Below are 27299 nucleotides of genomic sequence, written 5' to 3'. Positions count from 1 at the left end.
CTAATGATACTAAAATTATGCTCAGGTTGTATCTTATACAAGGGTTTGGTTTGGTCTACAGGGACACATGTAGGAGGACTAGTTTCATTTGAAAGTGTAGAAAACAATGAAATGAGGGTAAGAAGTAAAAAAAAAAAAACATCACAATGATATGGGAATATAGAGAAGCTGAGGAATGTGAAAAGCTAAAAATATAATAATTAATAATAATACATATTTTACTTTAATTACTTCGAAACATTTATTTTGGTAATTTACCTTGATGTAATTCAGCTTTATTTCAGAACTTCCTGTTGTGTAAGCTAAATATGTGTGTTTATCTGTGTTTGTAATTGGCAGAAGAAAAAATTACAAAACAATTACAATTGTATTCATCACGCAGAATACAAAGACTGTTATCATTGAATTCTGAAAATACATTAGGATTTCTATGGATCTCACTAATTCAGAAAAGTAGTACTGCACAGTGTTGCCTAGACCCAGCTCCACAGCTCATTATTTCAGTGCCTTTCTGTATTTATACTACACCAGGCTGCACATTTACATACAAGTCTGAGTTAATGCAAATTCCTCTTGTGAGTAGTCTGAGGTCCCATTTCTTCTATCCTCAATCTTACACAAAAGGACATTTTGCAAAAGGGGAAATACTGTATGTTGGGGCTAATGTGAAATTGGGGTATGTTTACTTTTACAGTGTACTTCGGCATACAGGATGCAGATGGCTAAATGTAAATAGTTGGAGAACTGTTAGTAGTTCACAATTTTGCAATTTTCTGCAGCCTCGTCTTTTGAGGTCATTCTAAGATGCTACAGAGCACTTACAGAATTTATTTTATCTAGAGCACGCAAAAAAGCTTGAAACTATCTCTGTTAACCATAATTCTGCTGGCAAATTTGGGGAAAGTTTCATCACATGTAGGTATACTCAATGAGCTTTTTTCCAACCATTAAGGTGCTTGAACTTACACTTGATTCTGTTTTTAGATTCCAGGTTTGTTTCTGTCTTTTTAACAATTATTAAGATTTACTGTGCTAAAGGAAGAGTTTGGTATTTGCAGGAGCTGTACCGTCTGCACTAGTTATAGCGATGTACAGTATGGCCTGTGTTCAGTGAGTTGTGGCAGATGGCAGCTCACACTGAGCCAGATTCTGTTGGAGGTTTTTTTTTTTCCTGTTAAAGGAGAGTTTATGTTTCTGTTGTCGCTGCTAAGGTTGTCATGATATTAACATTTCCAATTCACTATCAGTACAAAGTAAAATTGTCAGCATGTGGCACCACTGCTGTGGCATTTTTTCAAAGAACAGTGTTCTTTCTTGTCAAGAGCCAGAAATACGATTTATGTAAACTTTAAACCAAACTAGGTGAGCAATTGTTTAGTTACGCTTAGGTGTATGTAAGTTTAATTTTTAGTCCTATGCCTTTCATCGTTATTTCATTATGATTCGCTGAATTCTTTATTCATGTGTGTCACAGTATATACATTCAGACTGTATGCAGAAACCCGAGCAGCATTCTGGTCTTTCCAGGTCCGGATCTGCACCGGTTTAAGTGAGTCCGGTTCCAAACCAGTTGCTCCGCACAAAGCAGTCTGGATTCAGCTAAACACAAGGCTCACACTCCGACTCCCAACCGGTGTCGTGTTCGCCGTCACACGCACTCGTCACGCACACCGGTGGGAGAGCGAGTCACCCCGATCTGTCTGAGCGATCAGACACAAAAAAAGTGAGAGGAAGAGATTGTAAATGTGCCTGAAGCAGAAAAATCTAACTCCTTAAGCTATGTTCCACCTGCTTATCCAAACACACACATTCACAGAGAAACAAGCATGTCTTCCGCTGGATATGTTTGTGAACGCTGTGTGGGGCCAAATGGCTGCTGGTGGCTCGGTTGGGAGAAGACACATTTTGAGATTCTATCTCTCTAGCCGGGAGGATTAAGGTTGCGTCAGTGTGTACGGCTGTGTGTGAGGCCCTGAGATCCAGGAGCTTTAAACTTCTGTAAACATAGTGCAGAAAATGCCTTAAATGTGACCTTCCTAACTCTCCTGTCTTGATCTCATCACTAGGAATCATCTCATACACGGAGTATCTGTTTCTGCTCTGCATCCTGACAAGTGAGTCTGTTCAGGCCTTACGCCTTCTTCTTTCACTACATTCTTCATGGGGTTTTTTTTATCAGATATGGCACTTGTTTTTTTACCCACAGTTATGATCTTGCAGTGAGATTGACTTTTGGTATTTGAAAGGGAAATTATATACATCCAAAACTTGCAGTTTCTGCATTTTTTGTTGTTGAAGTCTTTTATCAGAATGAGGCTTGTAGTTGCAGCAAATATTTTATAATTTCATTTTCAAAATGTCGTCTGACCATGTTTTTTTAAAATGTTTTTTCTTGGTTTTTGCTCAAATCTTGTATTTGTGTTTCTTAAAAAAGGCATGACAGAGTCCGTAAACCACCAATCTCCGAATATCAGATGAAGATAAACAATCTGTTTTGTTTACTGGTAAATGAAGAATCCAGTTGAATTAAATTTTTTGGTCAGATGTGAATAAGGTGTCTTTTTTGTAAGTGACAGCTGTGAAAATATATTTGCTGCTTTGAGTTAGTATTTTTTATGTGTTTGCTATGAAATAAACCCCACATTGCTAGAGTGCTTACTTGAAAAGATTCACTTTCAGTGGCGCCCTCAAGAAGTGGGTTAGGGGGGCCATGGATCCCTCTGGAAAAATGTTGGCCACCACACTGGTCCCCACAAAGAATTATGTTCAAGTCATGCTTGAATGTATTTTTTTGTTTTATGAGTTTATTTTTAATGTCAACAAGTTAAGTAGGAGTGTAACGATACAATCCACCTCATGAGACAAGACCTAACAATCCAAGATGAGATTTTAGCAATTCTTTTGGGAAAGCAAAACTTTTTTTTTCAAATGAATAAAGATTTTGCAAATCACAAACTGTTTCTAAAAAATTTTTTTTTTTGTAGTTACTCCGTCCAGTTTTGACAAGTCAATGTACTAAATTTCTTAATTTTAATATATTGAATATAGTATGAATATATAGTGGTTCTAATGTCAGAACATGCATCAAAATATATATTTTTTTCCATGTAGAATTAAGGTTTCAGTCTTATAAAACTGTATTGTAGCACGAAATTTTCCTGCTCAGGTTTTGTTCCCTCCAAACATTTTAGATCTTGAATTAGAGCACATCAAATGCAGCCCCAACCTGATAAAAGCTGTGAATAGCCCTTTAGTTTAGTCCCTATATCCCTTTAAGCAGATGAAAGCATGCACCATTAGTTGTCAGAGATTGTCTGCAAGATTAAACAAGCATCCAGAGTTTTCCTAAAAGAACAAGGTATATCTCTGAGAAACTTCATTTACTGAAATGAAACCATTATTTCCTTTTGTGCAGCCTGTCTGCTATGTCTTCCCTCTCTATTTCTGGCTTTAAAATTACCTTCAGTAAACGCATGCATGCACTCACACCGTGTGTGTTTCCCTATCTGTTCTCCAGAACCACATGCTGGCTTTAAGATTGCTTTCAATATGTTTGATGCAGACGGCAACCAGATGGTGGACAAGAGGGAGTTCTTGGTGGTGAGTTTCTAGCACAGAACCGTCAAAGAATACATATCTGTGCTATTTTGGTAATTAAATGTACTGAGCCAATGTTATAAGATTACTTTTGAATGAAATGTGAAAAAAAAGTCAAACTGTTTTTTTAATATTGTACAGTTGAACATTTAAAATTTACAATCCCATTTCTTTATTGTGAGAATTTATCCCGAGTGGCAGCAGAATGTGAATGAAATTATGAAAATATTAAGAAAAATATTGTGTACATGATCAAATCTTATGAATGTGAAACGCTCTAATGTTTCTGTATGTTTACTTCTTTCTTGTAATTAATGAATAGTTTGGAGATGTGATGTTTTTATGTTGTAATCCACATTTTTGTAATGTTTAAGGCACCTGAAAAGGCCTGATTATGAGAACACCTTATTAAACAGCTTAGCAGAGTGATTGTCACTTTTCTGGAGGGCTTCACGCGTGTTACATACACAGCAGGATGCGAGGTTTTTAACTGAAAACGCTGCAGGCGGGAAGGGATTGGAGTGAGTGTGGAGGTGGGTGGGAGTGGGGTGGTAGTACAGCAGCAGGGGGTGGTAATGGTTTAAAATCCTGTGGGAGCAGCCAGGTGCTACTCATGGTATATTTCCCACATTGGATGTTGTAGAAATAGATGAGGATTTCCGTGCTATTTAAACGTTAATAGCTGCAGAAAGAAAACCTTTAAGTCTTTTTTTTAATAGGACAGGATGATGTGACAACTGGCAATTGAGCATTCTTTCTGGCTCTATCTCTATCACAGTAAATAGTTTTTAGGGTGTCCAAACTTTGTCAGTTAAGGTTGGTTTTGATGAAGCACAACATTACATAATACAAGACCGCCCATGTTAGTAATAATAATAGAAGTGGGCGTTTATCATTTATCATGATAAAATTGTTATCATGATAGTAACTGTAAAAGTCTTTGCTAGGATCTGAAACGTTTTCCCTCTTTCCAGCTCCAAGAAATCTTCCGGAAGAAGAACGAGAAGAAGGGGAGGAAAGGAGATGCGGAAAAGTCAGCTCAGTTGGTAAGAGCGCTGTAAGAAGGCGACATTGTTAGTCATGTTTGTGGAGTGACGTTTACAGTTATTTCTTTACAGACATTGACTATAATGATACTCCTCTAAACTACAGGACAAATTAGAGGTGCAAAAATCGACAAATATTTAAATGTTGCTTCAAGCAACTTCTGTCACTTTTCAACACTGTTGAAAGTTAAATTTGTCAAAGTTAATAAACAGATGTGCAGAATTTGACACATCACCATTCAAGATCACGATCATCTGTAGAAAATCAGAAATGAAAACGAATGAAGTCTTTCCTGTGACTAGTGTGGACTGCATGCTGCCTTGTGAAAGCTGACCATGTGGCAACCGTGTTGTTACCGTGACGATTATCCCTAATGTCTACTTGTTATATCTGATATATTTTCAAGCTTTGTCGTCCTCACCTCTGCTATGGTGGAAGCTCAGGAATAACAAGCAGCCTTGCATTACAACACGGCCTGCATCATTCATAAGCATATCCACGTTAAATCCTGATGACATTTAAGCTATTTAATACTTAAGCTACTTCATATCACAAAATAAGCACAGCCTCCTTCAGTTCTCATGTTTACATACACTTGATGCTTTTTGAATGTCACAAAATTAGCTCAATGCATTGAAAAATAAACTGCTTCCAATGACAAAATGCTATGCTTTTGTCACTGGAAAACAAAATGAGTCTTAAATTTGTACTGAAAAACCATTTAAACTACACTTATAATTGCAATTACCTTTCAAATACCAAGTTCCTCTTAATAAAATAATTCTGTTTAAGCACATCAGTTGATACAATTGCAACTCGAGTACATTAAAGCTACACTTAGTAACTTTTATAACGCCATGTTTTTTCATATTTGTTAGAGCTGTCACTATGTCCTGACAGTATAAAAGGAGACAGATAACCTATAAATGAATGGAACTCCTCTGCCTCCTCCCAGTGGTCCTACTGCCATCTGCAGAAATGCACCGCTCCCCATCAGAAACAGCCAACCAGAGACAGGAGGAGGGTCTTAACGCTGTCAATCATTCCCATGTACGAGCTCCTCAATGTGCTAATGGGGGAGAAATCACCTAATGTCACAGGAAAACTGTTTACCCGCCGTCATGGGTGAATCCACATCAGAAAGGGGGAGGTATTTTCAGCGTATACACAAACTTGATTGACAGCACTAAGACTCACTTCTTAGCTCTGATTGGTTGTTTCAGAGTGGGAGCGGTGCATTTCTGCAGATGAAAGTGTGACCACAGGGAGAAGACAGAGGAGCTTGATTTTTTCACAAATTATCTGTGTCATACCATACGGTGAGGACATAGTGACATTTTTAACAAATGTGTAAAAAAAAAATAATTTTGAAACGTTTTTTGAAAGGAAGCATCTGCGCTTCCTGTAGGATGGACAACAGTTGATATTGAAATAATTAATTAAGCTGCATCTTCATTCCTATTAATTTAGCCTTAGCCTGTTGTAGATAATTTAAGTAATGTTATGTAATATATTGTAGCTGGCAATGTGTTTAACTCGTCTTTTAAAACTCATCTTTACAAAAATGTTTGTTTCTCAAATCCTGTTAGACATTAAATTATTTACTCTTATTTCTCTCAATGGTCATATTTGTATGTACCATATTTACCATAGCATATATGGATTTGTACAGTTCGGCATTATGTTAAACACAACATATATTTCTTTATATGAAAAGCAAAATGAGTGCTTAATACTGAAGCTTTATGCATTTCATGGCATTAATAAAAAGCACTGAACCCTGCATTTAGATTTTAACCATCGTTACATGTACAGTTCAATCCTGCTGAAGCATATAACTCACGAAAAACACTTTTAATAATTATTGTTCAGTCTTAAAACCATCGAAAGAAAAACATTTGCCTCACATGCATCAAGCTGCTCTGAGTCATGCAGTGCTTGCTGTTGTAATATCAGGTATGAATTCAAATATTGTAATCTCAGATGTGTAGTAAATGACACATCCTCCTTCCTTGCATGTACTAACATGTATTTTACCTTTTCTCCTCCTCCTCTCTTCTGACTGCATGCTCTGTCCTCTTCTGTCTCTCCCTCATGTCTCTCTCTGTGCGTTAGAGTATGCAGCTGTATGGATATCAGGTTGCCCCCCTGAGCAGCGTATGTATCCCCAGTCATAATTTATTAGTCTCCTTTCGTTCTCTTTTGACACATAAAAAAACAGATATGATGATGATGAGGAAGGAGAGAACCATCGGTGTTTGTGTTCACGGTTTCAACATGATAATCAGAACACAAACAGAAACTTAAGTATTCCTAAAAAGTCTTAAATTCTTCTCTTTTTTGTTTTGTTTTTATCGTTTGTCAGGTCAACAGGTAAGTTAGGGCTTTGGTTAACTTGCTTGGACAGGTCATGGTCTGAGTAAAGACGGTCATATCACAATTTAATAGATGAATGATTCCATGTTTTTCATCTAAGTCTACAGTCGAGGTGAAGGTTTTTGTTAGTCTCTGATTCCAACGACATTACTAGCTTAAAGTCTGTGGCTGAAAACAAATCGAGATCTAGTTTATCTGGACGTGTTTGTAGAAAAATAACGATGCTCTGGCTCAATTCCAAAAACTGAACAACTCCTTCTCTCCTCAAGATTTCCTCTTTTAATTTCTAGCTATTCTTCTACTCTAATTTAGAAGACAGGGAAAAAGTCTTGGTTCTACTGTCTCCCAGTTTGGTTCTTTAATTCTCACAAGTTACATTTTCCTCTCATAAAAATAGGTCCAAATGGTCAGGCCATACATCAAACAAGATGATTACGCACCTTTCTTTTAAAGAAAATTGTAGAAATCAAGAAAATATGTTGTAATTAATTTGGGGTGAACTTCACGCTAGAACATTTTGATTATATGACGACTGGGCTTGCCGTTACTTCACTGCTTGCTCTCCAATTTCCTCTATAAACCCAATCTGGATATCATTCTGTGCTCTGCTGATTAAAAAATAGAGTGTTGCATTTCTTTGGTGTGGAGTGCTTTAAGTAGCATTTTCATTTACCTATTTACAGGCAGCAAAATTACCTGTGAGATTTTTCAAATCACTGGGTGCAGCAGGTGCTTTGATAGTGATTGTAATAATTTGGCACAGAAATTGTTTCACATCTTTGCAAAACAAGTATTTATAAGGTTTATAGTCTAGTATCGGTCAGTTCAATTAAAGAAATTGGCCTTATTTCTATAAGTGATGGGTATTTTTGAATCACTCTTTTAACATCTCTGTAGATGTAAACTTGTGGCCTAAAGAAGTCTTCAGTCGCTCCAGTCCACCTGATCCTATGTCTCCAGTAAAATCATCTGTGTTTGAATTCTTTGATGCCTCGGTGAAAGATGCAAATTGAAGCTGTGTGTCCATCTGTCATGCCAGCTGACCGATTTGCCCTCTAATCGGGGAGGCAGTGGGGTGAATGGACATAAGAATAGCAGCAATAGAGTAATACGTTTAAGAGGTCAGCTGAAATGAACTCTCACTACAAGTGGGATGTGACTTTGATGGTCTGAAGCTCCAAAACACAATCAGTGTTTTTCCATTTGAGCCCATGTTTAGGTACGATCTGTTCTGTGTGTGTTAGTGTTTGGGGGAGGTTCTCTTTATTACAAAGAGAATGGGTGATTTCATTATTGGCGCAGGCCTCTCAGACTGCTGTTAGTGTTGTCTGAGCACATAAACAACATTTCAAACAGAAACGACAAAACACTGACGAGACACATTTTTCTATTTTCAGATTCCATCTTAAAGTAATTTTTTTTTATGATTTTTGCCAGTAAATCTCTATATATTGTTTTAATAGTGGACTAAAAATAACTGTTAAATCTGATATTTAGACAATTTAGTGCAAAATAGCTTTATTATTAACTAATATCTCTCATAAAAACATGACTTCTGGTAATTTTCAGTTTCTTTATGAACCGTTTTCTTCAGTCTTGTTCCACCCTCTATTCTATACGTAGCTCTCTGTTTTCCACAAACACACACTACTTGTTCTGTCAGTGCTGTGATGGATAGCTCCATTGTCACTATGAAGTTGAGAGTGGCGCAGGGTCATGTTAAAATGGCCGCAGTGGCTTTCTCCCCAGAGAGAAAAGCCAAGGTGGGTGGCCAGAAGCTTCACACGGCGGCTCTTTCCGTTTAACTACAAATATACTCTGCTGTTACAAGTAAACAATGCTGCAATATTGTAGTTTTACTGGAGTGGGTTTATTGTACTATCTTAAAAAGAAAAACAGTAAACATATAGGGTACAACTTTAAAAAACAATCCTTTGATAAGTGACCGTTTTAGAGAGAAATAGATGAAAAGTATATTTGTAACCACTAAACATATGTGTATTTATTGTATTTTATGTTTTGTGCAAAGATGGACATAGAAGTATTATGATGTGTTTATTAATGGCATTAGTAAATTCAGCTGTAATGTTTAATGATGTTTTTCAAAAATTTTAATTTCTTAAAATTTTTTTAAGAGATTACAATCTCTTAAAAAAGAGAAAGGGGGGGGGCGAGACGCAATAGCAATAGCGTTTTTTTTTTCCCGGTATCGCAAAAGGTTTATATTTTTAAAGCTGACATGAAAAAAAATGGTGTCAACACTGATTGTGATGGATGTTTTTATTTGATTTTGTTTTTAATAACTCATCCAAAAGCTAATGTTTTCCCACATTCAGTATGTGCAAATTGATTCACAGCACATGAAAACTCACTTTCAGTGATCAATAATACAAATACGTCACTTTCTGAAGAGTGTTCAGTGTCAAACAAATAGAAATAAAATTGCAATGGTTTTGTATTAATAAGAGTAGTATGTATATATTTTTATTTATTTATGTTTTAGTCATAAATGTTTAGTGCTTTACTTCATATTTTGTGTAGTATCATTTTGGTATGTTTTTACAAAGAATATATGAAAACTGTCTGAGCATATAGGCAATTCACATCATAGATATTTTTGTTTTAACTGAATTCGAAGTGAACTGATCCTGGACCTGCTTGACCACTCCTACAGGTGTTAAAAAAAGACAGCCAAGAGTTTGTGGCGCGGAGTTACTGGGACGTTTTGAGGCGAAGCGCCAGTCAAGTCCTCTTTTCTGACCTGGCGGAGGTACACAGACCCCGTTGTCCCTTTATCCCTCCATTTGTCATTCCTTCATTTTATGTCTTAATGCCGTAGTCTTAATATACATCCTCTTTTAATATCCCCGTTGATTGAAAGAAATTTTGCAACGCCCGATTTGACGAGAATAACCTCCGAAACATTCACCTTCAGAATAAAAGCCTCCTATTGTTTCCTTATCAATTCCTTTTTATTGAGTCGTAACGTTTCCCTCCTGTCCCTCCATACTGCTTTTCATGTGTTTCTGTGCCGTGTTTGGTGTCAAATCAGTTTAAAGCAATAACAGAATTATGATCAAGTAGACTGCAGAACACATTCATTTGCATTAATCTGATAGTATAGCATGTCCGTTTTTAATTACGGCCTGGATTCACATAGAATGTTTTTATTTTCAGAAATATTCAGCAATATTTGCAGCATTTCAGTTTTTTAAACTGAATTATGATCCAAATAACACAAGCGGTTGCCTATAAGTGCCTATTAGGGATCCATAAAAGTTAATAGTAGAATTAAGAAGTATAAATATTCAGTAAATAAAGTATATAACTTCATGCAGTGAACAGGTATAGTGCTATATTCTGAGGTGAATCCTAATATTAGCAGGTTAGCATGTTAGCAACATCCTTAAAGATGCTCACTCACATTTTGCTACAAAAAAACTGCTAGGCTGCAGATGCTCTACTGCACAGTACAAATGAAAATGCTTAATTTATTATTTATATGAATTGCATGGAGGTGTCGCAAACTTTTATAAAACATAAAGATAAATTCTAATTTATTTTTGAAAGGTTTTGACCAAAGACGGAGGGCATTTTTTGTATAATTACAGTATGCATACGCTTAATTAATTACATCATATATCAATGTTGTGAAGATCTCCTTGAAGTGTTCACTATCTAGTTCACAAGACAGATGAAAATAATTGTTTATATGCCACAGAAACAAACTATAGTTTTTGCTAGTGGAAAGTAATTGTAGAGCTGCAACTTTTAGACAAAAAAGAAAAAAAAAAGTAGTTATATTTGACCTTAATCTTTTAGTTTCAACTTTGACTTTGCTTTCTGGGAACAACAGGATAAGACAAGGATGTGTAATGATTAATAAGAGCTAGCACAGTGCTAACAGGTTAGCTGACTAATGACAGACCGGTGGCTGTGGTTAGCAGCAGAAGCTGCTGTTGAGGTAATAACAGTGCTGCTCCTCGGGGCCGACCTTGTATTTATACCGAGCAGTCTTTCATCTGTCGGGATGTAAAGTGGCCAGGACAGACGAATCAGACGGAGGCCGAGGAGCTGTAGGCAAAACAAAGACATGTCAAGTTTCTGAATTATTAAAATCAACTTTTAATGCTCATTGTCAGACCAATGGCTCAACTGTTTTCAAGGAGGGATTTCTTTTTTATTCGCTTGCTATGCCACTTAACTCTAACATTGTCAGATATTTTGTAAGCAGTCTTGTATGGTTTTTAGGTCTGACTTACATGGTTTTCTATTTGTGCAGTTCTGTTTGAACTGCTTATAAATTGGTTAATATTTTAAAGGATGCAGCAGCTTGCGTACAATAAAGAAGGAATTAAAGGCCAGTTTACAACTTTTGCACAACACGGTATAGAGTCACGGTAAAACATTAGTACAATCTATCAATTCTGTGTTTTTATAGATCCTTTTTTTTATCTAACCAAAACCTTATACGGAAAACCGTACAAACCTTAAGGTGCACAAAATAAAAGTGCCGTATTTATTGTTTGTTTGTTTTCCGCCAACAAATTTGAAATGTATAACAAAAAAAGGGCCAGAGTCACAACAAAAAGCGTAAAATGAAAGGGCTGCTTCAAATCCAGAGGAATCTGATCTGATAAGTGGAAAACCTGAGGGTAAGGAAAGACAGAAAGAGATCTAATCAGAGAGTCAACAAAACGGCCGAAAGCAGATGACACAGGTCAGCAGACTGAACAAATGTCGAGGAACAAAGCTGAGGCGAGAAGAAAAGCATTTCGGGAAGTACATTTAAGGGAAAAGAAAGAAACTAGGTTGTATTTTGAGAAAGATGTTTACTCAACGCTTTAGTCCCTATTGTAACCTTGAGGAGAGTGTGGGGGGGGTTGGCACTGAGTGACAGGCAGAGAAGGAGGGAGGTTAAGAAAAGTGCCTTAGTGTTTGTTAGATGAAGAAGACACTGAGAGGTAGGATGGAGAGAAAGGAGTTCAGAGTTATCAGAGCAGCAGCGGAAACGGGAAAATACGACACCTAAAAGAAGGAAAGACACAGTAACAGCATGGGATAAAAAAAAAAGTAAATGAGCATTAGAAGAGGGGAGGCGGTGCCTATAAAAATATTAAACGTTTTTTATTTTTACATTTTGTCATGCCAAAAAATGTAAACTTTTTCCACAAGTCAAACTTTAACGTATTTTTTTATGTGATAAAAAGGTTTTCAACTTTTATTTTCTACCAATGAAAGCGTGGAAACTGTGCATTCACCTTCTGTTAAGTTCAGTCAGCTTATTAGAAAATATATTTTCACCGTTATAGATACAGCGGTGCTATGTAAATGTTCAGAAGTTAGCGAAAGAACATTAGTCAACTAAAAATGCAACTTTTTTCTCTACATGCAAGCACAACATACCCAACACGACAAGGCGTCACTATTTCCAGGTTTTTATTTGTAAAATAATAACAGATATTATTGCATATTCTTTTTCACTTTGCAATTATGACGTAAAATCCCTTGAAAATACATCATAGCTTGTGGTTGTAGCATGACAAAATGCAAAAACTGAATACGTCCGTAGCCCAAAGGTGTGGGCTGACTGATGTGAATAAAGACCGACAACGAGCCTTTCCTCACGAGCGTTACTCACAGGTCGGGAGGGTGAGAAAGAACGTTTAGCGTTTACATCTGTAATTACTGTTTTTAGTCCCGGCGCCCCCGATCAAAGACAGGCGAGCTCGCAAACACACACACAGGTGGACAAAACAGGCACATGCATTCGCCAGGTGTTGGCTCGTGCCTTATAGGCGTGGTAACCATTACGATGTCAGGAGGATGATGAGCTCATGCTGCTCCCAACACTCTTCCAGGAAAGATAAGCTTGTTGTGATCAGAAAACTCTTCTAAATCTGTGCAGTAAAAATAAATGTTTTTGTGATAAATTATCACTTAATTCCATCTGGAAATCTTTTCCTGCATAATTTATTGTGGCCCCCATTTGCTGTCACTTTTCTGTCTTTGAATTTGAGCAAAAAAAAAAAAAAAATACAAACAAAACAAACACTAATAAAAAAAAAGAAAAAGCGCAGCCATTGTGGGCAGAAATCCATTTATCAAGCTAAATTCCTTGTTTGGATTTTACTTCTGACAACGGCTTAGTCGTTTTAAGAGAAAAACAACACGACTGTGAGGAAGAGGGGATTACAATTAACGGGGAAGAGAGGCAGAGACACACACCATCTGGATGCTGTCTAGTTGTCTGCACAGCTTGTGTGTCATAAAGACTTTGGTAATGTGTCAGTTTAAAGATAAAAGAGCAAAAGTATTGTTATGCTGTTTGTCAGTAATAAAAGGCTTAGTGACAAGAACATCCAGTAAAGTGACACAAGAAAGGCAAGACAATGAAATCATCTTAAGCTTAGCTCATGTTTACATGAAGGCGGTCCTCCCAAAGAGACAAAAGTGAAAGAGGACGTTCAGTAAAGTCATCCAGTTCTCTCTTAGCGGCGATTGGCATGTCACAGGAGGTTGGTTAGTGTGTCAGCGTCTCTGGAGTTTGAATTATTTCCAAATGTTTTCCACCTTTAGTGATAACCTGTAAAAATTTAACTGAAAAGCAAACTGAAATATTTTCCTTGGAGAGGCGGGAGGCATCTTTAAGCAGCACCATATGGCATCAGTCTGTAGAAGGGCACGAAATAATTTCCAAGCTATCATATTTACCATGAATCACGGTGAAGACAGTCATTGTTAAGAAAAGAAAAGATGGTGCGACGGTGACATTACCAAGAGCTGGACGTCCGTTCAAAACTGATGAACAAACAAGAAGAAAATTGGTCTTTGCTGTGAAATGTCAAGATGGAAGCCTTTTCTAATGAAGGAGAACATACAAGTCCTGCTAAATTTAGCAAAAGCACATTTGAAGTTTCTTCAGAGCATGTAGGAAAATGTGTTACGGTAGGGTGAAACGTAGGATGGACTGAAAGCATACTTCCAAATCAATAAGGAATAGCTTCACCACAGGAAGATTTCAATTCCCGAATAGCGAGAAGCTGAATCTGGTTTCAAATCTAAAGAGAGATGTGCTCAGGAGATGCTCTAACAATCTGACAAAAGCTGATTTGAAGAGGTTTGGTTAAAACACATTCACAGACAAAGGGTTTTTTTATCTTAAATGCAAAATGTATATACTTTTGTTCAGTTTTAGCTTAATTACGGCTCTGAATATGTTGGGGGTTTTTTCCACAAACTGACAAGTCTTTTAAAATATTCGTGCTCCAGTTAACGATTAATCGATTACTAAATTAGTTGATGATTATTTCATCTAATTAATGATATCAGCCCAACATAATTCAACTTCCAAAAGAGGCAAGTAAATCTATATGAATAATTCTGACCACATCTTAACTTAGTCACTGATATTTTCTTGTTCCAGAGTAAAAAGCAAACAGCAACAACATATAAAAGTTAAACAAACACAACAAAAACTGTTTACTTCCTGTCTCATGTAAACCTTGTCGTCTTGTTTGACTTGTCCTTCTTGTCCCATGTTGGACTTTAGGATTTTACCCTTGAGGTAGAACCACGAATGGCATCGTGGTGATGATATTTATGATGATGATGATGATGATGGAAATGGCATAAGCGCTCCTCTTAATTCGAATGAAACGAGATTTTCATTCAACCTGACGTGTGCGTTCTTCTCAGCATGGCTGTGGGTTTGACACACGGGTTGGCTGGGTGTGGGCATGGTGGGCAGTGAGATAGAAGATGGGCTCTCTTTTTTCCCCTGATGCTTAAAATCGTCACCTTTTACTAAGAGCTATTCATTACATTCTTCGCTTTCAAAAGGATTAGGAATTGTGCCTCGTTAAAGTTAAAGTTAAAAGGGATTAAAGCTTAAAGAGTTCATCACCAGATAACAGCGAAAACACACAGAAGTTACGCCTTAAAATCCCATTGAATGGGTTTCAAATGACCAGGATCACTTAGGGAACATTCACTTCAAACACTCTAGGGAGGAAGGAAGGAAGGCCAAACACAAAAAACAAGGTAGTAACACCATCTGAGTTTGAAAGGTGACAGACCGGACGGCCATCAGTTAAGGGAAAAAGGTGGAATCTGCTGAAATGTTTTATGCATCTGTGCTTCCGTTGGGTTTGTGTGGCGCTTCTGTTTGGGATGTGATGTCCTGTTCACGTGTTCCTGTGTGACATTCGTTGAGAAATGCATGAAATGTGGTGTCCTCCATGTGTTCTGTGTGTGCTCCATGATGTGTTTTTGGGTTATTTTGGAGTTGTTTGTTCAGAGGTGTGTTCAACATGATCTACCTGTTCAATGTGGTGACGGCCAGTCCATCCCTACTCTTCTTCTGACCCTTGGCATGACTCATTTTGTCATTGTGTTTTGTGCTAACTGTGTGGGCTTGTTTTATGTTCATCGTTATTAGTTTGTATTTGAAGCTACCACAGCAAACCTTCTGACCAGCCTGGACTGCACAAATCTGGATACGATGACCCTGTTTTAATTTTTAAAAAAAAAGAAATTATACACACAATGAGGATTATTTTAACTTATAAGAAAAACAGATGGAACATTTTCCTGGCTTTACAACCGGGATTGGAGTACCCTATCTGCTTTTTTTCTAAATATAAAGTTCAAAATTATTCATACTTTTACTTAAGACAGACTTTAATACATTTCATTTGGATTTCATGTGATAGACCAACACAAGGTAATGGCACAACCGCAAAACCTAACTTGACATAACCGTCAACCTAAACTCACACAGATTGAGAGCCTTTATCAGAAAAGCAGCCAAGAGGTCCTTTGTAGGAATGAACTGATAAATCGATCATGATTTCCTTAATAATTTTGGGTCACTGGTGGTCAGCCGACATGTACACATGTATTATCTGGCTCCATGAATGTAGGAAAATCAGCCACTGTCCCCTTTTGCTTGGTTATGTGAGAGGGTTTATTGCCCTTCAGATGACATTGCTAGCATAGTGACGTGAGACTAGGACGGAGGTTCACCTACCAGCAGGACAACAGTCTGAAGCAGCCAGTGCTACAGTGGTAGCTGTAGGTTAAAGTATATTCATGTGTTACAATGGTCCAGTCGAATTCCAAACCTAAATCCATCTGAGATTCTGCGAAAAGACTTGACATTGACATTCACAGTCTCCTTGCCCAATCTGACTGACCAGACGGTCAGTCAGAGGTATTTGCAAAGAAGAGCGGGCAAAGGTTTTAATCTGAAACATGTGTGCCACACTTTTCATTTCTTTTTTTTTTTTTTGTAAAATACATGAATACCTTTTTTTTTTTAAATCATTTTCTTTCCAATTTAACAACTGCACACATCCGTGTACTGATCTATCACACAAAATCTCAATGAAGTATTTTGACGTTTTTGCTTGTATCACAGCAAAATGTGGAAAAAAACTCAATGCAAAGCAGCGTGTTTTGCAGCCTAGACTGGTTTGTTTGATATATTTGATGGCTGTTAATGATTTTAGCCGATATCTGAGGTGAAGCTGTGTTTATGTTCATCCGGTGCATGTCATGCATTCGTGCAGCAACATTCTGGCTCTTGCTCGTCTGCCTAAGCCGTACCCAGGCTGGATCCTTGAAGGACTCGTCCCCTTTCCTCTGCTTTTTTTCTCTCCTCCAAACCAGCATCCTTTATGATCCGGTGTCTTCCTCTGTCTCTGATAGCGCTCGGATGAGAGCATCACCATTGACACCACCATACTGGTCCACTTCTTTGGAAAGAAGGGAAAAGCAGAGCTCACCTTTGATGACTTCTACAGGTACCTGGTCATGCTGACTACATGGTAAATGTCTCTTTTCTCCCCCCACCTCCCTCTTCCTCACCATCTATTCCTTTCTGCTTGGCAGGTTTATGGATAACCTCCAGACTGAGGTGTTGGAAATTGAGTTTCTGACCTATTCCAAAGGAATGACCACAATTAGCGAGGAAGACTTCGCCAAAATCCTGCTGCGCTTTACCAACGTTGAAAACATCAGCGCGTACATGGAGAACGTCCGCCAGTGTATTCCGGACGAAAAGGTGCAACCCACATGTAAACGAAGAATACCTTGAGAGCATTCAGCGTTTATTCTTTTCCGCATATCATTAGATACGTTTCTTTTTTCCCTCTGTACTGGTGCTGCTGCCTTCCAGGCAATTCACACAGCCCGTATTTTCCCAGTGTGGTGTCCGCCTAGGGCTGTTGATGCTCTCAACACTTCAGCGCTTCTTCCCTTCACTTGACCTCACACAAAGACCCACACAAACACACTTTTAATAGGGCTTTCAGCCACACGCGATTGTTTGTCTGTCTGTGCATCTGTCCGTCAAGCGAAGGCTAGCTATGCTTTGGCTCATCTTCCTTGTGTCTATCTGCAACCCAACTCTATTTCTGTCCCTCCTCTCTTTCATGCTGTGGAAGAAGCAGGAGGTTTGTTTCTGCCTCATAAAAAAACGCAACCTGCAGCCACAATCTGTCACTTGTTTCCTTGCTACATTTTAGTTATTTTACCGCTGTCTTGTGTTTGTCTTCATTTGATTGCTATTTGGTCGTGTTTAGGTTTTTTATTTCAAATTTATTTTATTAGGTTAAATGAATATTCCTGTTCACAATTTTGCTTTTAATTAGCAGCACAAGGTATGTTATGCAACCTTTATGAACTTTCTTTTTTTTCTTTTTACAAGTTTGAGACATTTATTTGATGAAATTCCTTGTCCTTGTTTGGAAATAAATGTCCTTTTTTTGTGTGTTCAAAATAAGAGCAGTGTGTAAATTTCCAAACTGTCATCAGCAGCTTTTATTTCCAAACATGATTACACCTTGGGAACACTGCAAGTTCTTTTCCAAATATCAAAACATGAAATTAAGAAAAACATATCGGTTTTGTTACTTTTCTACTGGAAGTGAAAATAATTGATTTTTAACCTCGTTTTCTTCTTGAGACACACTTCAACAGCATTTCCTCCTCCAGATTCAGCAGCATGGTCTTCTCAAGTAAAACGGTGTTCAGACAGGTCGAAGATCCCTGTTATCCGATAATTAGACACCATATGATACCTGAGCCACGATGTGTCAGAGATTGCTTTGAGTTTGAGTTGAGGATTCAAAATGCTGCTCTGTTAGCATTTTGAACACACACAGTCGGTGTGTTCTTTTGGTAAGTTGTAACCGCTGTTGTTTTTTCAACAATGGTACGTTCTGGGTGTTTCCTACTGACAGTTTGGCTTTACATATGAATCTTCTCATTTGTTCAATACTCACAGGAAATTGTATTTTTTCTTTGGTCACCATGGGAGACTCTCATTGGCCACACGGTCAAAATCGGCTCTTATTGTCGCAGTTAATGCAGTGGGCAATCGTCCCAACTACACCTTCTCTTCTTTTACGATAACATGGCAAATAAAATGAGATGTTGCAGTTCGTCAATCACTGTTTCCTCCTCCTCCGTACTTGGAGGAGGAGGAGGAATAATCTGGTAATAATCGAGCCTCTCTCCCATTATTGCTGTGTTTGCTAAGCTATTGTAAACCACATGTATCACAAACGTGAAGCGTGTGTGCAAAAATAAACGTCCTGAAACCGAGTGACTGCGTGTCAACCGCTCGGCTTTGGCCCAACCATCTTTGGCATCTGAATATTCTTCTATCAATTTAAATTGTAGTTTCTCTGTTTCCATTTTTAAGCGTTTTGAGATCAGTTTAGCTGAGCAGCTTTCTTTCCCCCTTTCCACTCAACCTTTTAATAAAATGACAGTTCTTCTCAAACTCGCCTGGAGTGACACATCTTAGTGTCTAGAGAAAAATGCATTATAATCAGCATTTACAACATTTGCTGTCACCAGTATGGCACATGTTTTGTACTAATTGGATGCCACACTGCTATTATTTTAAACATATTAATTAAAGATTCAGTTACGTCCAATCAATACCATGCATGTCTCGACTGTTGGGTCTGAGTGGTGATGTTGAGTTGCTATTATTTTGAATGCGACTTTGTCTCTAACATTTATAGTGCATCTCAGTTTCTCTCATTTATGGAATAATATAAAAGTGCAGCAATATATGTTTTTGATTTCATTTCAATATGAGACAAGTGGATGCATGATAAGGAATGCTATGTTCACACACGACCCATTTAGCATGGTGTACATCAATCGAAACTGCTCATTATTCCCCCAATTTGTAGTACTTTGCTCAGGACAATGATAAGTCTTCATTACTTCCCCACTTTATCTGGTAGATTCTCACCTAGTTTCTCTTTTTCAGGGCATCACCTTCGATGAGTTCAGGTCATTCTTCCAGTTCCTCAACAACCTTGAAGACTTCGCCATTGCCATGCAGATGTACAACTTTGCGTCACGTTCCATCGGACAAGGTAGTGAGAACCCGACCAGGCTTGAAGCTGCAGGCGCTAATTGTTGCTGCTCTATCTCCTGGTTTTTGTGTGAATGCCAGACCTCTTTGCATTTTCCCGCTAGATGAGTTTGCAAGGGCAGTGTACGTAGCCACGGGACTCAAGCTGACACGTCACCTAGTGAACACCATCTTTAAGATCTTTGATGTTGACCACGATGACCAGCTGTCCTACAAGGAGTTCATCGGCATCATGAAGGACAGGCTTCACCGGGGAGCCAGGGTGAGGAGCGTGCAACTTCCTGAGAAAATGCACTTAATTACTGAAAGTACAAATATCCTTGTTAAAAGTGTTAGCATCAACAAAAATTATGAAAAGATGGCAGATGTCTTCCTCTTAGAAATATATACCTTTATTTACAGTTCGGGATTAGTATTCATTGTCTTCACTGGAGCATTCTACACTGATCTGAGATACTATAATCAGTGAAAACTGTCCTGGGATACCTGAAAGGGATTTATGATATCTCTGGTGCTATACTGCCACCAAGTGGCAATTTTTAAAAACTACAATAGTTCAAAGTCATGCTAAGGGGTTATTCAGATCTTAGCTGTTAATAATCAGAACTGCTTTTTGTGCTTTCTTTCTTTCTGTCTTGGGTCTTTATTTTTTTAAACATGGACTTCCTGCGTATTTTATTCTCCTTATTTCAGACTGCTGTCTTTGAATACTAGATTTTCTTGACTCAGATGTAATTTCCTTGGTCTTGTCCCTACTTTTTAACAAAAGTTATTTCTTTCCTTTTCCCTGCCTTCCTCGTTTCTCATGATGGCCTCTACTGGCATCTCAGGGCTATAAGTCGGTGGAGAGAGCCTCCTCTTTTAGGTCATGTCTGAAGAAGGAGCTGGCAATCAGATAAGTACCACTAACAACTACAACAATAATTAAGACATTTATTGAATATGGATTGTTTGTTGGTTTGATTCTCTGTGTTTCCTTTGAGTAGTGGAGAAATATACAAAAAAACGAATCCTAACGTGTTGAATTGATCGTCTTCTCATTGCTTTGTGTGCACCAGGTGAAGGGCCAGCACTACACCTCCTTCTCCAGCTGTGTTCGCTCTGAGGCCCGGAGACAAGAACAACAGTTATGGAGGACGTATAAGGAGAGGCCTTAAAGGAAGGAATAACTCTAAATGAACTCAGACTTTTGATTTGTTAGGAACCTGATTGAGCAGCTTTCTCATTTCAAATACAGATCTCTAATCCAGCTTCTAATAATCACAAGCATGACTGCATTGACTGGAAAATGAACAATGAAGATTCTATTGTTTTTTTGTTTTTTTTTACCTATGCCAATTCTGTCACACAGAATGTAACAACAAATATGATATGCATTAGGGTTGACTATTTTCACTGTTTTTAAATTAAAATTATTGTTTCTAATTTCAATGCTTAAGTGTAATAAAATTTCAACTTGTTTATATGCTAAATCAATATCACAGTTTGTTTTTTATAATTTTTGACCGATTTCGGTTAATTCCTGTACAACTGGTTATTAACTTAAAGAGCACAAGAATGAATAAATACAAGATATAATGTATGTAAAATGTCATAAGCATGTCGAATTTAACGTTTGAAATTAAGATTTCAAACACGCACAGGACTAACAATGAAGAATTAAATAGCTGTATTTCAAATGTTTTAATTATTTTCATTATAACAATCATGTCTTATAATCATTCAATCTTTTCACTGCCTTATGAAGTTTTAGTTGGACTAGTATGCTGGAAAGTTCCTAATTGTCAATTTGTTACAACTGAATTTGTTGTATATTTGATCTGGATTTGACAATATTTGAGTTTTGACAGATGCCTTCTGAACATTCATCATGGCATCTGAAAAATATCCTTTAAAAGCAAAAGAAAAAGGCAAACTTATGGAGAGGTTTCACCATTGTAATGTTTTTTTTCCCCTTTTTGTTTTGTATATTTCTTGTAAAGCTATAAGAAAATGTAATTAAGAGAATGATGATAATTCTCACACCGCAATAGCCGTGTATTTCTCGGATTCATGTATTTTAGTGAATTAATTTTCACGCATGAATAAATTTTTTAAGAGAACGGGGTGTTTACTGGGCATGCGCAGAGAAAAGGGCTTCATTGGGTACTCTGCAACAGCCGGAGTTTTTTTTATTTTTTTATAAATAAATAACTTTACATGTTCAAAAAAGAAAACTACAGAGAAGGACCACGTTGGTAAGTTTACGGCTCTAAAGAAAAACGAAAGACCTGAAGCAGAGGAATTCTTACAGTATTTGGAAATGACGATGTTAATTAAGCTAACAATAGCTTTAGCTTGTCTTATCTAGTGCTAGCAAGTTTTAACTGGATATATAGTGAAAATGCATAGCTTTATATGATTTATGATTTGTCATGTGTTTGTGTGACAGGGTCAGTTTTTGTGTCCTCACAAAAAATTAAATGTTCTCAAATCACAAATTGTTTCATAAAACTGATTATATTTGTAACATAAGAGCAGTAAAACGTGTAGAGCTTGGCTCTAAAGTTGAAATGCTGCCCCCGTGTGCAATAATAGTCTCCCTGCGGGTAAATGTACAAGACTTGCGACAGATTTAATATCGAGTCAAAACAAAGTTTTTTAAGTGGAATTTGATTATTTTCTTTTTTGTACATCTCTTATCAGTAAGAGTCAGTAAACTATGCAGTATGGCCAAGTGTTCTTAGATATTTGATTATTGTAGTGAGCGGAACGCTTTTTGTTGTGTCGTGTTGTGCCCGGAATATTAAAGGTCGTACCTCGTCGTGTTTATTCAACTTGCGGAGTTTTGTCGACACTCAATAATACAATTGTTTATTTTGTCGTATTGAGCAACTCACGAGTCAATGTCACTGCAGTGATTCGTCAATATGTTAAAGTGCTGTTTAGGAAATAAGCCGGCTCGTGTACACGAGGGTCACTCTGATGGACCTCGTCAGAGCACCCTCAATGCATTCTGGGTATTTAGGAATCAGAATATAAGTTTAAAAACCTTGTTTGGAAACATTTTAAACGTCGGCGCTCTGCCGTTTCATCAGAGTAAACACATTACTATTTACTCGCCATGTTGAGTGTTTGTCACAGTGTCATTGCACCGTGAATGAGAGTGAGGGTCCCGGAACTGAAATACTGTGTCGCTCCTGTTGTTCGTTAAGACTATACTTTCAGGGATCATTTCTATAGTTTTTGACTTGAGAAATGTGATTCTAATCTGTATGGTCTCGCTAACCACGATGAAGAGTCGTGATATTCCCTTCTGAGCGTGAAGCGGATAGAGAATAATGATTTATTTCATACGTTTTCTATCATTGATGATCGTTCTTCACTTCCTTGTGGAGTGATGAGGAAGGGAATATGGTCAGAGTGGTTTTCATTTCTGTTAAAAGCTAATTCATTTTTAATCTAACAAAAGCTTCTGGAACATCTGGTGGGGTTTTTACAAACACACTTCTTTCTCTAGCTTGGAGTGCTGCCATGTTTGACAAGCTTCCTTTTGTTTGGACTTGACAGCAGAATATTAGTGCCAGGCATGAGAACTTTATTATTTTTCCAGGATAAAATACTGTGTGCAATATCAATGCGTTTACAAAGATAATTGAAGGAAATCTAATAAGTCCTCCAATTTCTAATAGAATTAAAACACTTGTGGTGACGGTAGTAATAATGCGAAGCATTAAACAGATCAAATTTCTTTAAAAAAGGACTAATTATAGATTTTAATTAGTCCTTTGCAAAATTACAATGACAATTAACCCTAAACAATTGACAATTAAAGCAAGGATTACAAATACACAATATTACCTAAAACACAATAGTTCGTAGAAGGAAGTCACACAAATTCTGTTTACACTGACACTTCTGTTATTTACAAATATTCTGAAATTTTTAAGGTATTTTCCACATTAACATTTTGCCTTTTTTTTCATAAAGGGTTTTCCAAATATAAAAATTAACTTGTGTTGCCACACTTTTTGTTACTGTTGTTTCTGGGCACTTCATGTTTTTCATGCAAACCCCCCCCCCCAACTATCCACCACTAATAGAATCATTTCTCTCGCCAAACTTTCTTCAATAAACTGTTATTTCAAATGATTAAGGGCCACTGTCCTGCAACCTTTAGATGTGCCTCTGCTGCACCACACCTGAACAGAATAATTAGGTCGTTAGCAAGGCTCTGGAGAACTGATCTACACAAGGAGGAGGTCATTAAGCCATTTCATTCCAGTGTTTTGTAGCTGTGGCACATCTAAAAACTTTATGACACCAGCCCTTGAGGACTGGAGTTTGACACCCCTGCTATAGCGTGTTCCTCGACTTCAGCCATCTTGGAAAAATCAGTTTGATTAGATGCAGTGACGTGACTGGGACTGGTGGATACCAGAATACCCTTACTGAGGATGGGTGTCCAGGAAAACACATGCTGTGGTTTTGCAATAACTCATTAAGACTATACTTTCAGGGATCATTTCTATAGTTTTTGACTTGAGAAATGTGATTCTAATCTGTATGGTCTCGCTAACCACGATGAAGAGTCGTGATATTCCCTTCTGAGCGTGAAGCGGATAGAGAATAATGATTTATTTCATACGTTTTCTATCATTGATGATCGTTCTTCACTTCCTTGTGGAGTGATGAGGAAGGGAATATGGTCAGAGTGGTTAACAATGTTGTTAAAAGGTAATTCATTTTTAATCTAACAATACCTTCTGGAACATCTGGTGGGGTTTTCACAAACACACTTCTTTCTCTAGCTTGGAGTGCTGCCATGTTGTTTGACAAGCTTCCTTTTGTTTGGACTTGACAACAACAGCAGAATATTAGTTATGTTATGTTGAAAGTTATGTTTTCTATCACTGATGATCGTACGTAACTTTCATTTGGAGTAATGATTAAGGGAGTATGATCTGAGTGGTCCTCGTTTTTTTTTAAAAAAAAGCAGATTTTGTTTTCATGTGGTTGCTTGTTTTCTGTAAGCAGTGTGAGTGACAAATCAAAATTAGTCCATAGAAGTCAGTCAATGCATTAAAATCTGCTTTGCCTGTAAAATAGTAACATCATAAAACAGTTGGTGCTCATTAGTGTAAATTAACTTTCTTTTAGAGTCCTTGGTTTCTCTTAAAAACCATAATTTGTTGTAATTTTTCTATAAACATATACCATTATGCAATAAAATGTGTGGGGGGGATGAAAGTACAATTTAGTTAAAAAAGGAAAATGCTAGCCTAACTAGTGACTGCTAAGATGACAGAAGAAATGTGAAGCAGTGTGTTGACATCTTCTCACTCTAGTCATGTAGCCCCCAAAAATTACAAAATTCTCCTAGAGTTTGGATTTTCTTTTCCAGATTAGCAACTCGTTCTTGTTTAGGGTTAAGGAGTAGAATTAATCCTTCTAGCTTGATCAAAGATGTGGACATTAGGATATTATAAACTAAACTTATATGAATCTAATCACCCTTGATTCAAAACCATTGGGCCTTCTTGTTGATTCATGGCTCTCCCTCACTGTGCCACAGGCTGCTCAGGTGACGCTAAGCTGCTTCTGTATGCATGGAATAAACCGGAGATGTTTGTAGACGGATCTAACATGAAGGTGAAAATACACTGCAGGACATTTGAAGGTGGTTTAACATGAAAATTGAAGTTCACCAGATTTTTTGAAAATGCAAGTAAAGTCAACTAGAAAGTAACTCAGAAATTAAAGTTCACAAAGTTGATTTAACATGAGGCAAGTTGTCTAAACATTAAGCTGTGATTGCTTATTAATCTTGAATATGAGTTGCTTTAATCTAATACTTTCATTTAAAATAATTATCTCGCAAGAAAATTGTCCACCTGCTGAAAAAAGCACACTGTTCTGTGTTATTTTCAACCACACTCAAGCAACATTACTTCTGAGCTAATGAAATATAAAGTATTTATTCAACTTGCGTTTTATTAAACACCTCTTAATTCTGCTCAGACATCTACTCTGAACAGAGCTTTTCACAATGTGGGAAGACATCAAGCATGTTGAGAAATTAATAAGCAAAGAAAGACTCTCAATTTATGACACTGATGCACAGCCACTCAGATCATGCGCTCTCCTTCCTTGCTCTATAGAAAAACGAAGAACAATCATCAGTGACGGTAAGCATGCTCAGTAATGCACATACTGACTGCTTCACGCTCAAGGGAGAACATCATAATTCATCATCGTGATTAGCGTGACCATGCAGCTTTGAAAGACATTTCTCAAGTCAACGACTATGGATATGATCCAAGAAAGTACAGCCTTAAAGAGCAAGAAAGTCTAATCTGAATCTGACCCGCAACACTGTCCACCTGACTCAGGGTTTTCACTTTTCTTAGACCTTCGTTAAAAAAGATTAACCAAAATTTAACGTCAACACCTGGTTTTAGTCATTCGTTTTTAATCACCTTGCTATCAACCACAATCCCTTCGTCATTGACCATCATGTTCAGCTTTCTTCGTGCTCGAGAGGGATCATCACTTCTCGTCGTTATGGTTTAACGAGACCATTTAAATGCTCATTTCTCAAATCCACAAGTTAATTAAGATCTAGATGAGGTAACTGGAGAGACTGGCTGCCCCTGAGCAAGGCATCAACCCCAGGCTGGTAGAACATCTTAGTGAGTTTTGCTCCTGTATAGAAATTCTTTGAGTGTTTGTATAGCAAAATAATTATTAGCAACGAAGAAAGAGTTCCATAAATGACCATTGTAAATGATAACACAGTTTAAGCTCTCTCTGAATGCGTTGGTGATTGTAAAAAAAAAAATACACGAATAACAATGGAAAGCCAGTAAATATACATAAAATGGCCTCTTAAACATAAGCATAGAAATTTGCCAGGTTTCTAACAGCTGGTCCCAATCATAGCCATACTGGAGATACCACCATGGTCCTGAAGGAGGATGGACAACCAAACCATGTATGAGGCATGGATGGCTCTGTGAACCACCTTAATCTGTATCTTTAAAAACTCGGGCTGTCCTAAAAGAGATTTTTTTTTTGTTTGTTTTAAATCTCTTACTAATTACAAATAGTAGGAGAGGGTACATTTTGTACACAACTTCCCAAATGATGCCATTTTGTTCTGTATAAAAAGACGTTAAAAGTTGGTAGTAGCTGTTCCATGTCCACTATCCCAGAAAGACACATGGTTAGATAAAATGGTGCTTTAAAGAAAGTAACTGTGGAGATGGAAATGTTTCCTGACCTAAGCTGGAAAGAGGACAGGATTAACCACAGGTTTATCACTAGATAGAAGAAGAATAAAACCCTAGGAAAGCTTGAGGAATGTCCTGTACCGAATTAAGTTCCCTTGCCAGCCAATGACCTTTGAGACTCTAAATAGTCTTTAGAGGTCTCACCTCTTCTGGCTTTTCTTTATTTTTATTGGGAGGTTTTTTCACAATTGCTATTTTATGGTTGTTGTTAAAATGGTGAGGGACTTCTGTCATCTTGTATTGTTTTTAAATGGGCTATATAAGCAAATCTGATAATGCGATTTATAGTTAGATGAACGTAAAATCACAATGAATAAATTAGAATATCATTGGAAAGGTAATTTATTAGTATCTCTATTCACTCAGTGTAGCACATTAGACAGATTAATTGCACACAGACTGATGTCTTCAAGCCTTTATTTGTTTAAATATGATGATTTTCAACTTAGAAAGATTTGAATATTACATTAAACTAATGAAAAACAATTTTAAAACAGAAATGTGGGCTTAATGAAAAGGACGTTAAACACCTGCCTAAAGGTTATTTTCAAAATATACTTTTAATCTTAACAAATGACCTTTATAATACATACAGTAATGAAAGCAGT

At 37.3% G+C, this 27299-nt stretch overlaps 1 protein-coding gene and 3 non-coding genes across 12 annotated transcripts in view; 3 read left to right on the top strand and 1 right to left on the bottom strand.

Annotated features, from left to right (window-relative positions):
• Positions 1 to 21636, top strand: part of micu3a (mitochondrial calcium uptake family, member 3a) — a 28587-nt gene extending 6951 nt beyond the window's left edge. Inside the window, exons 5-17 of one of the 9 annotated variants that reach the window (XM_032563451.1) lie at positions 2067 to 2114; positions 3518 to 3600; positions 4572 to 4643; positions 6760 to 6801; positions 9695 to 9790; positions 14573 to 14587; positions 16732 to 16826; positions 16915 to 17086; positions 17472 to 17477; positions 19313 to 19421; positions 19525 to 19682; positions 20251 to 20315; positions 20476 to 21636. In XM_032563451.1, coding sequence (XP_032419342.1) covers positions 2067 to 2114; positions 3518 to 3600; positions 4572 to 4643; positions 6760 to 6801; positions 9695 to 9790; positions 14573 to 14587; positions 16732 to 16826; positions 16915 to 17086; positions 17472 to 17477; positions 19313 to 19421; positions 19525 to 19682; positions 20251 to 20315; positions 20476 to 20482 — 968 coding nt within the window. In that variant the 3' untranslated portion in view covers positions 20483 to 21636. Of the gene's footprint in view, positions 1 to 2066; positions 2115 to 3517; positions 3601 to 4571; positions 4644 to 6759; positions 6802 to 9694; positions 9791 to 14572; positions 14588 to 16731; positions 16827 to 16914; positions 17087 to 17468; positions 17478 to 19312; positions 19422 to 19524; positions 19683 to 20250; positions 20320 to 20475 lie in introns of those variants that run through there. The other 8 variants (XM_032563450.1, XM_032563456.1, XM_032563452.1 and 5 more) reach the window with 8 other exon arrangements.
• Positions 21637 to 22611: 975 nt separating this feature from the next.
• On the top strand, positions 22612 to 22827 carry LOC116720858 (small nucleolar RNA U3). Its single transcript, XR_004339472.1, has one exon. It is a non-coding gene; the product is annotated as a small nucleolar RNA U3 (small nucleolar RNA).
• A 1075-nt stretch (positions 22828 to 23902) lies between these two features.
• LOC116720857 (small nucleolar RNA U3) lies at positions 23903 to 24118 on the top strand. The gene has a single exon (XR_004339471.1). It is a non-coding gene; the product is annotated as a small nucleolar RNA U3 (small nucleolar RNA).
• Positions 24119 to 25522: 1404 nt separating this feature from the next.
• Positions 25523 to 25735, bottom strand: LOC116720859 (small nucleolar RNA U3). Its single transcript, XR_004339473.1, has one exon. It is a non-coding gene; the product is annotated as a small nucleolar RNA U3 (small nucleolar RNA).
• Positions 25736 to 27299: the final 1564 nt, after the last annotated feature.

The sequence above is a fragment of the Xiphophorus hellerii genome, chromosome 5 (genome assembly GCF_003331165.1).
Source record: "Xiphophorus hellerii strain 12219 chromosome 5, Xiphophorus_hellerii-4.1, whole genome shotgun sequence".
NCBI lineage: Eukaryota > Metazoa > Chordata > Actinopteri > Cyprinodontiformes > Poeciliidae > Xiphophorus > Xiphophorus hellerii.
Note: the sequence above shows the minus strand (reverse complement) of the source record. Positions and strands in the feature narration are given on the sequence as shown.